This window comes from Macrobrachium nipponense, chromosome 12, assembly GCF_015104395.2.
Source record: "Macrobrachium nipponense isolate FS-2020 chromosome 12, ASM1510439v2, whole genome shotgun sequence".
Lineage (NCBI taxonomy): Eukaryota > Metazoa > Arthropoda > Malacostraca > Decapoda > Palaemonidae > Macrobrachium > Macrobrachium nipponense.
Window position 1 is genome coordinate 101,673,046 of NC_087205.1, and position 10,732 is coordinate 101,683,777.

Below are 10,732 nucleotides of genomic sequence, written 5' to 3' on the forward strand. Positions count from 1 at the left end.
TCTCTCTCTCTCTCTCTCTCTCTCTCTCTCTCTCTCTCTCTCTCTCTCTCTCTCTCTCTTTCCTTACACTGTTCGTGCCTGCAGTGTTGTAATGTACACTAAAAGCATGTACCATACTGTAGTGTACTGCATATACTAAATTAGTTAATAATCATATGTTATAGACACTAATACAATGTACAGTATTAGGACTTAGGTTTGAGGGTGTAAAGAGATATTAAAAAATTTCAATTTTCATGGGTAGCTGATGCCCCTTAACCCCCTACAAAACTGGATGGAAAACTGTACGACAAAACCATTATTTACTGAATAAAATACAAGCCAAAGCTTCAGCTATTACTGCTCTTTCTGCTGTATAAATGATAGTATGGTCTCATATATTTTGTCACCATGAACATCAGCAGCACCAAATCATCTTCAGATTTAGAACTGTCTGTACAGATGGACATGTCCTACCCAGTACCATCAAATGCACTTCTGTTGTTCATGACAAACACAGAGCACTCACTTGATAAATTCCCTTTCTTTCCCATGTTGTCATTAACCTATTACTAAAACCTCTTCAATATGCGAATGCTTGTCACCTTATGATGTGGGAACATCCAACAGTCATTTCTGCTGCTACTATGATTATCCAAACCTCTGGTTTGGTTAGTATCAAAGCTTTCTCTTCTTATTTAGCAGAAAAGTATACAGTACAGCTAATGATTAAGCTGTGTAACTGTATTGGGTTTACATTAAATCTTTGTGATATAACAAGAAAGTTTTCTGGCAAACAAATATCTTCACCTTCTACCATTTTGGCTATAATATTTTGTTCTGATGACTGAAAAGCCTATCTATAAAACATACAATCAGATCCTTCTGTATTTCAATAGCTCCTTCTAATAGCATTCGTTGTACAAAATATATTTGTTGTATCCTTTATGAAATAATCTAGCCAATTCTTTTTCGGTAATTTTTAAAACCTCTTTTGACACACCAGGATATTGTTGTGCTCCTGATAATAGCTGAGCTTACAAGGTTACTACTATACCAATATCAATGTAGCAAATGAAAATGGATAAAGGGTTAAAACCAGACCAGCAGCAACTCCAAGCCTCTGTTTGAGACTACATAAAAACTGTGATTAATTTAGGAGTGAGAGGGCCATCTAGGAAAAGATGTCTCACTCAGAAAGCTAGTTATTGCTGCCTAATAACTTATGATTCTCGATCTGCTTCTTTATCTTGACCAGTGAAAAAACCTACGACAATAAATTGATGTATTTTGTATGTATAGTACATAGTTTCAACTTCCCTAGGCAGCCCTTCAACTTAAACCAATGTTTCAAAGGTCTGATCTTCTGATATGTTGCAAAATCTGGTAAATAACAATAACCCTAAAGTTTATACTACTTGAACATTCCAGATATCCCTCAACTAACAGTAATTGCCTATATTTTTTAGTAATACCGTATATGATAAGTGTTACCTATGTTTACTATTCAATTACCGTAAATGCATCTTCTGTGAAATACATGACTTCTAAAATATAAGTCGCTTAGCATAAACACATCAAAAGAATGTAATCTAATACAAAAATTTAAAGTGTTATGCTGAGAGGCAATGTAGTTCTCAACAACAGATATATTAGTAATGACGTATGTATCTTTGTAACATATAATTATTATATAATAATAATAATAATAATAATAATAATAATAATAATAATGATATAAACAGTACTAGGGCATTTAGCAATAATTTTTTTCTTTTTACTTTTTTAACAACAAAGAATATTTTTATACCTAATTATAAAAATATGTATACTAATAACTTCAACAGGCAAGAAATGTTTTTACCCACCTCTAAAGGTATATTAACCACCACAGCACCGTGATGTAAGGCCTCAGAATCATCACCAATGACAGCAGTGGCATGCTGCTGATCAGCACTAATGTCAGGTGTGAGATGATGAGAATATTTTGTTTCATGATTATACTTGGATTCCTCTATCATATGTTCCACCTACAAAAAAAAATTAGAACATTGAAATTATGTTTGATAACTGAAAGGTCTTGCATTTACGTGGTAGGTACTTATAACTGAAGGCAACGAGGAGAATAAACTGAATTGTCTAAATAGCACTAAAATGAGACAGTAATCTTGGGACTGGTGAAACCCCAAAAACTAACATTTCTATACTAGTAGATGTACTAACCAAAAGGAATGGGGGAAGGTACACATTAAAAATAGGAAATTTATATCTGTAAGGCATTAAATTTTAATTTTTTGTGATTTACTATAAATACAGCATTTTCTCACTGAATCCAGACAGAGCAACTTCAGCACTTTTAAAATAATTAATTTCATCCCATGCAAATTAGGCACTCAACTTACCACTGTAACATCATTTCGCACTTGATCTAGCTCAGCAGCAGCAGCTAATGCTGATAAAGGATCTTTCACTTGTACATGATCATCATCATGAGCAACCAATGCCCCCTGACTGTTTGCAACTTCATTCAGAGCAGTGGCCAATGGATCATTTGGGTGCCCTGTGGGAAAAAAGCAAATTATGGTCTTAGTAAACAAAGATAAAGATAGACACAAGAACATAAACAGAATACAAAATATAAAATCAGAAATGAAAAGTGTCAGGAAAGGTAGACAACAGCAAAAAAAAAAATAATAATAATATTAATAAATAAAAGTTTTTCAACATCTGGGAAGTTGTGTACAGAGACAAAGACATGGTATAATCTTGAAGCACAAAAAGAACCAAAGAGAACCTTTATGCTCTAGCAGATGTCAATATGATTACAGTAAAGGCAGATAAGTGGAAAAAGTGAAAAGGAAGATTGGAAGGAATGGAAAAATAAACTCAAGACCAAAGAAGGAAATAAAGATAGTGCTGGGAATAGTGAAAGGATGACAAAAAACAGAAAATGTAAAAAGGGCACAGTACAATATAAGATAAAAATGCAAAATGAAAATGGAAAAACTAAAAAAAATTATGGAAAAAGTACTTGAATGAAATCAACTAGAGGATTCTGCCATGAGAATCACTAACATGAACTCTGTACACATAGGGAGAGTACCCAAGGTCATAAAAATTGAAAAACTTTAGAACCATACAAACAGGTGTCATTTCAGATTTTTGTTGTGGGGCAGGGGGGGGGGGGGGGGGGGGGGACAAAGACGGTTTGACAAATGAAGCAAGCCTAATCAGCTGGGTTTTTTTGTATTATTATGAGCAATTTTATATGTTTTTTGAAGCCACATAAGCAAGGTAATTCAGCAAAAATTATATACTCCTACTACTGTTTACTTATCTCATCATCACTGGTAGCCAGCAGACAGACAAGGATCAAGAAACAGTATTTCCAAGAAATTTCATGTATTTATGATTGCACATTTAAAAAGAAAACATGCTGTTCCTTCTTGAGGCATAGGGGGTGAGGGAGGCCAAGTTGAGGTGGGGGGGGGGGAAGTTGAGGCTTAGGGGGTCAAGTTGAGGCTTGGGGGGCAACTTGAGTCCGGGTAGGGGGGGGGGCCAGTTGCTCTTCCCCCCCAAAAATTATGCCCCTGCATACAAAATACTTAAATAAAATACTTAAATCAATTTCTTACAATCACTCTGGCATCAGCCAATGTATGTGAAAACATGTTAAGAGCCAAAAATGGATCCAGAAGTGTGAGAAACTGAGACACAAAGATGCTGGAGGATAAAGAAAAAAACATTTTTAAGAAAGGGTGTTAACTGGCTTTCCACCAGCTTTCACATAGTCTCAATAATATCTATTCTCTCTGCTTGACCATCTCTATATATTACTACTTCTTTACCTATGGTGCATCACTGTACTGTGACACGAAATAATAAGCAAAAAGCCTCAATAATGTATATGAGCAACTGTATACGAATTTCCAAAATACAAAAAAAAAATGTTAAAAAAGGGATTTTGACGTAGGAAAAATCTATTTCTGGGCGAGGAAGCCGTGTCGCCCAGTGAAATATGTCTGCTTTAGCACTATTTCTAGTAAAATATTGCTATAATACCAAAGAACTGCTAAATTGGACATGTCAGAAGCTTCTGACTCGCTCACCTATATAATAGGTGTCGGTATAAAACTGGGGCGAGTGTTAAACACTACCACACCAACCCCTCCAATTAGCCTTTTCCTCAAGCACAGCAGTCCTTTCATCCAACTGTTGGATGAAGAGGATTTTTGTGCAAATAGGTGAAAGATCCCACTTTTTTTTATTGTGCTATTTTGGAAAAATACAGTTGCTCATATACATTATATATTGGGGCTTTTTAACTATTTCTTCTTTGCATTCTTTACTTGTCACTAAGCTTCTCACTCTTCTCGATATTCAAGTTAAAGAAATATTTATCACAAAACAGCCACATCTAGAAGTAAGAAAACTTGAATCTTGGCCTGAAAAAGCCATACTGAGACCATTCCTCTACTCAAGTCAAAATCTACTTGCAAAAACAGGGGAATGAAGTGATTGAGATAAAACCAACATCCTCACCTTTACTGCAGGGCTGACATTCACAAAAATACCTAAAAAAAACATTGGCAAGAAGTAGGTCTCTATTCAAACCATACTTCAAATTCTCAAACTTGGCAGGTGACTGCTAGTGGCTTTTAAATATCCAATATGGAAGTTGTCAAGTTTTTTTTATTTATATGTTTCAGAAACTTTCGGAGTTATTACAATTTGTAAATCCAGTGTCTTACCTTGTTGTATACAAGTCAACTCTGGCACGATGATATGTACAACATTGTTAAGTTCCTGAGTTTGATATGCTGCAGCTGTCCATGCTTCCGTGCTAGCACCGAGAGCCTCCTCCCCACCCTCTCCTTCTGCATCCATCATTCACCAAAAAACTGGGAAAAGGAAAGTCAACTCAGTTTAAAATATAAATTTCAGTTAACATATATTCCAATGACAGCACTCGCAGACACAGCATTTATCTGTCATTAATGAATCCAAACACTTATAGGTAGTCCTGTAAGCAAAAAAATTGTAATCTATATAAATGAGTCAATAGTATAAGCTCAATTTTGGACAAAGGAATAAATTTGAGACAGGCAAATAAACTATACCTGGGCCACTAACACAAAATAAAACCATCTGACAGACCCTCATTCTCTTACAATGAATTGGTGCCTTCCAGACATTTTCATTTCTTTAGGGCCCAGGGATATTTTTTTTCCTTATTGAACACTTAATTTTTCTGGTGTCAATACATAACTTCCCTACTCAAGACAGCATAATTTAGTAACCTTGATATCACTAAGTACCTAGGAAAAGTAAGCTGTGTAATATAGACTATGCTTTCCACCTAGTGACCATTTTATACAAGTCCTGGGTATATATACATGCCCATATTCAGAGGTTGTGCATCCCATGACTCACGCCAGACCAAAAGCAGATCAGGCATCCTAGGTTACATATGTATGGGTAAATCCCTCTATAATTTATAGCACTAGCCTATATATTAATTTAGGTTGGAGAAGTTTTCTTGGCCAAGTAGGCTACTACCCTAGACCCTCAGTTAGGTTAGAGTAGGGTGTATCCTTTTAATTGTAACCAGAATTAAATGCTTTATACTTTGCTTACGATTTCCAATTGGTATATTACACAACTGAACTATAAATTTTTCTGACTTTTTATCTTGCAATTTATTCAGTTTTCTAGCATTCCTGATAATGACTCACTTGTTGTTAGCCCTATACAAAACCCTTCATTTCTGAATAGTTTCTCACCCACAAGCCTAAGTGTTTGATGCACTGGTACTAGTATATTTTGAAACGAGTGGTTTGTAACCACAATATTGGTTAAAAATACATATAAAAGCAGGATAAACTGCTGGAAATGTATATGCCAATATTGTGCAAATCATTCTACAGCAGGGTAATGTAATATAGTATATATAAAAAAAACTTTTAAAAAAAAAGGCATCCTTAGAAGGCAGGTTAAGCCTAATTCCTGTTGAAGCTCAGCGTCCCCTCCTATAATAGTTGAAGCTTAGTGTCCCTCCCTATAATACTTCATCCTGCCAAGTTAAACGAAAATAGTTTCAATGCCTACAAGTTACAGAGATAAGCAAACACCTGAACTACAAACTGACATATTAGAATTGGTTGCCAATAAGCAACCGTCTTGATCATAGTAGAAGCTAGGCCTATCAGTAATGGTGGCTCATAACGCTCATGTCTGCAATCAAGCCGTTATTAACAGCAACAAACTCCAACTAAAAGATCAATGGGCTCCCATTTCACACTTGAACGCCAAATTGTATAAAGGTTTTATTTAACACAAAGGATCTTACAATAACAAATATTTCAGATTATGAACTCTAATGAGAGAAAAAACGCGTGGTTTTCCCGCCTATAAAGTCAAGTAATATGGTTAATTAATAAGGTTCCAAGAAAAGTGTTACGGTTCAACAGGTTTAATTCGGAGGGACGTCGGTGTTTTAATAACACTCCACGAATTTGTGTGGTTCACATAAGCCAATTTCACGAGCCTCAATTGGCACATCAAAATTTTTGCTTATTTTATGAAACGGCATCACAATTCTATCATGGGGTCCTCATCAAACACATCTGCGCTACCTTATTCATCAAAATAATATGCATCAATTCCACCGACATGGAGGTATTTCCATAAAGCGAAATTTATTTCCATAGTTTTTAGGGTACTGCTCAATATTCGCGAATGTGACAACAACATACGCCTTCATTTCACGAGAATATTTTATTCGCTTTTCGTGGAAATCTTGACAGTTAAAAGTAATCGAATAAAGCATTGAGAGCAAACACTGCCTTAGTGCATAAAAGCATTTACACGATGTGAAAAATGATGTACTTTACTCAAAAGTGACTAAAATAGGCGATAATATCGAATCAAGCTTTGGCTTTGTAGACGCCATTTTGAGCCAAAATAAGACCCCATCAATCCCTATACTCGTGTCAATATTCACCACGACCACAATATACAATTTCCTCTTACACATCATTTCTATACAAACCTGTGTGTCTAAAATAACGACTAGATTGGAAGTCTTTGGTTCAATATCTAAAACTCGTAATAAAACAAGAAAACGCTTCGGCGGTTTTGGCGAGAAGAAATATTCACCAGATGATATGAAGGACAGTATATGCTATGACGTCATTGTCGCCACACCCCGCTAGACAATAGAGATGAAGAAATAGAGTAGCAGTTTCGAAATAAGATTTCATATGATAATTACAAGGAACTGAAACACATCTTTTATTTATGTACTTAAAAACAACAACAATTTAAGTTTCATAACTCGGCTAAGACCGCTAAGTTGAAGTAAATGAATTACGTTTATGAAGTATAAAGATTTTCTTTCTCTCTAGGAGAACTGAATTTTATCTTTGATGACCACAAAGCACAAAATAGCTTCAGTGTTGTTCTTTGAGTAATTTGTTTCCTGTCAGAACGAGCTCTCGTGCCTTCAGTAGTCATTACTACACAAAAATAGTTCATATGAACTTTACTTTACTAGGTATAGGAATTGTGTTTAGGGAAGTGCCAGGCTGTGTCACCCTAGTATTTTGCGGGTTTATTTCGCCTATTTGACCCCTCATAAGTCATAAAATCGTGTCATCTAAGACGCTTAAGGAGTTTTGAATTGAACTGAATATAGAATTTCGACCAAAGGCCAAGAACTGGGACATGAGATCATTCTGCTCTGACAGTAAAAGGTTTGAAAGTTGTAACAGGAGTGCTACCTAAATCATCGCAGTTGCTTATTCAAGTGCTCTCCTCCTCAGACAAAACACTCGGTAAACCTCTGCAAGTCAACAGAAGTACTATACAGTTGTCACAGCAACAGTTCTCGAGATACCCTCACCTGCCTACTAAATTGGGTTCTCACACACACACGATATAGAATATAGCAAACCGAGGGATGATTACGAAATTAGTTCTTTAAGGGTGCGAGGTTTAGGTACTTACAGGACGCAGTTACAGCTGTACCTAGATGCAGTGGATGGGTAGAGGACAAAAGGCCACAGCTACCTACGTTATAAGCTCGCTACGTTAGTCATCTATACTTCAAGAGAATTGCCCTATCTTCCGGCTAAAAATCTCTTGAAAAAAACACCAAATTTTTTAATACCTGACAAAAATGTTCTCAAAATATGATTGATCTAAGCATCTATAGATGGGCTGCGACTGAAGGGTTGTGTTCTTGACAATAACTAATATAAGCGATGGTCATACGGTGCATACCAGTTGTAAGGAATGCCCGAGAAATTTTTATGCATCCTAAATCTGAGTAAAATTTCAGCCACTAAGTTACTGATGAAACCTATGGCTACCTTGAATTTTTGAAGGCGGGTTGATGGGGAAAATGAGGGTGACCTGAATTGACTAATCCGAGACCTACTACCTGGAATACCTCTCTTACTACTGTAAAAATAATTTCTTACACATGGATGTCTTTTAAGTGACTAGCGGACTTGTTGCCATACGATATTTCGATATCTTTTCTCTATTTGATAAGAAGAGAGTACTTTTCAATCCTGATACCGACAAAGTCGAATGTATAGAGACTGGTGACACCTCCCTCTACCAACTCGGCAGCAGATTATAGAAAAGGACTGACAACAGTAAGTGAGAGTGTTCTGTCACTTCTGTGGTTGATCTTAAATTCACTACTCATACCTCCATCTGCAAGAGTGCAGTTCCTTCCATTCCTCGTTGTGCTTGTACCAAGAATTGATAGCAACCAGCACCAATTGATAAGGACATTTTGTCAAGGGTGTTCGAGGTAACTTCGGTTTCCACCTCTAGCACACTCTTGGTCTCATGTAATAGTGATGACTGACAAGGTCTTGAAATGTATTTAGACTCTAAGGCAGATCACAGTCATATACCTGATTTCAAATTATGCACCTGTCCAAACTGTTTTCTTGGTTCCTTTGTTGGCCAACGAGGTAATAGGGTTAAGACTTGCTGGTAGATTAGTCAACAAGCTGCTGACACTTGCATCGTTCATTCATGGATCCTTCACCACTACACAATTCACTGTAGGGCGTAGGCATTAGCGCAGGGAAGCAGCATGTAGATACTGGAGAAAGTTGGGAGGCTGATGACGGGTATTTTTTTCTTACTAAATACATATATATATATATATATATATATATATATATATATATATATATATATATATATATATATATATATATATATAGCTGCCCACTTTTAACCGGATCTAAGGATAAGGTGTTGGAAACCCAATTTGCTCTGGCCAGGTGTCTGAATCACCCAAGAACCACAGTAGCAGCTAGTTACTTTTATCAATGGTGCGTTTGTTTGTTTGTATGGTGGCTTCTACTTTGCATGGAACCAGTGGTTATTCAGCAACGGGACCAACGGCTTTACGTGACTTCCAAACCACATCGAGAGTGAACAGTTCTATCACCAGAAATACACATCTCTCTCCTTAATGGAATGGCCGAGAATCGAATCCGCGACCACCGAGGTGCGACGCTAACAACATACAAACCACGTCCGCTGAGGCGCTTATCAATGGTGTGGGTGGAGGTTTAACAACTTCCAACGAAGATAAGCTTATGCTCATCAACATGTTCCCTTTTACATACCTACGGTGACCTTGTAATTCTCCTAATTGTTTCCAGTACAGACTTCGTATCTCAACTCCCATCTTGAGTCGCCCAAATAGTTGTACGAGATTCAGGTTCAGTCTTCAATTTTAACACTGAAGTCAAAATTGTGACATACATCACAAGGAGGACCTGGTGGAACCATTGACATTAGTTACTGCGTCCAATATGGTGTCAGCCTTTTCTGGAAATTAGGCATGAGTTGCAGAACTTTTCTATTGTCTGGAATGTTAGTTGCATTAATTAAAGCATTATCTCTTTGGTCAGGCAACAAGAGTATTACAGGTACAGTGGTTTGCTGACCATAGTTAAACTTCCATTATCATTGCCAGGATATCTTTATATAGTCAATTTATTGTCGAAGGAGCAAATTCTGCCATACAATATATAAAAGTTGGAGATTTACTTAAAATTTCCACAACCTAGGGATTCAGATAAAATGTAGAAGGAATTGCAGCAACAAGCACTTCCGGTAACATCAAATTTGGGGAATAAATCCATCTTCTCCATCAATACTTTAGTAGATTTTTTTTTTAATGAAGAAATGCCTGGTATACACTACACAGATCTGTGTCAAAAAGTGAAGTTGATGCAAGAGTTGGGCAAGTTTGCCTTCTAGAGATACGAGCACCAAACATTAGTTTTCAACACATGATTATTGACATATTTCTTTATAAGTCAATCAACTCTCATAAGAAGAGTCCAACATAAGGACTAACTGGGAATGTGTAAGGTGACAAGATTATTTTCAAGATTTCTGTCCCAACCCTGATGTAGTCTTTTTAAAAATTTTATTTACATATTTATAACTTGTTCACCATTTTGGGATCGAGTCATGCACATTATTATATTTGCGTACAAGTGTGAATAATACTAGCCAGATAATTATACTTGGTTTTCTTTTTGGAATGGACACAACACAGTCCAATAATGGGCTCGATTGACTAATCAGCAAGTTGATACCTAACTGAGTAGTGATCAAACATATATACAGTAACCATAAAGCAGCTCTACCAAATTTGTTAAAGGAAAACTCTTATCTCTGCATGAAAAAGGGATTTTTATGAAAATAA

At 36.3% G+C, this 10,732-nt stretch overlaps 1 protein-coding gene and 1 long non-coding RNA gene across 2 annotated transcripts in view; both read right to left on the bottom strand.

Annotated features, from left to right (window-relative positions):
- The window catches only part of LOC135224708 (uncharacterized), a 49,800-nt gene extending 42,649 nt beyond the window's left edge, over positions 1 to 7,151 (bottom strand). The window contains exons 1-4 of the mRNA XM_064263980.1: positions 7,031 to 7,151; positions 4,731 to 4,880; positions 2,382 to 2,539; positions 1,848 to 2,009 (exon numbers count right to left, since the gene is read on the bottom strand). Coding sequence (XP_064120050.1) covers positions 1,848 to 2,009; positions 2,382 to 2,539; positions 4,731 to 4,869 — 459 coding nt within the window. The 5' untranslated portion in view covers positions 4,870 to 4,880; positions 7,031 to 7,151. The remainder of the gene's footprint in view (positions 1 to 1,847; positions 2,010 to 2,381; positions 2,540 to 4,730; positions 4,881 to 7,030) is intronic.
- The window catches only part of LOC135224714 (uncharacterized), a 214,541-nt gene that overhangs the window by 62,313 nt on the left and 141,496 nt on the right, over positions 1 to 10,732 (bottom strand). The window lies entirely within an intron of this gene.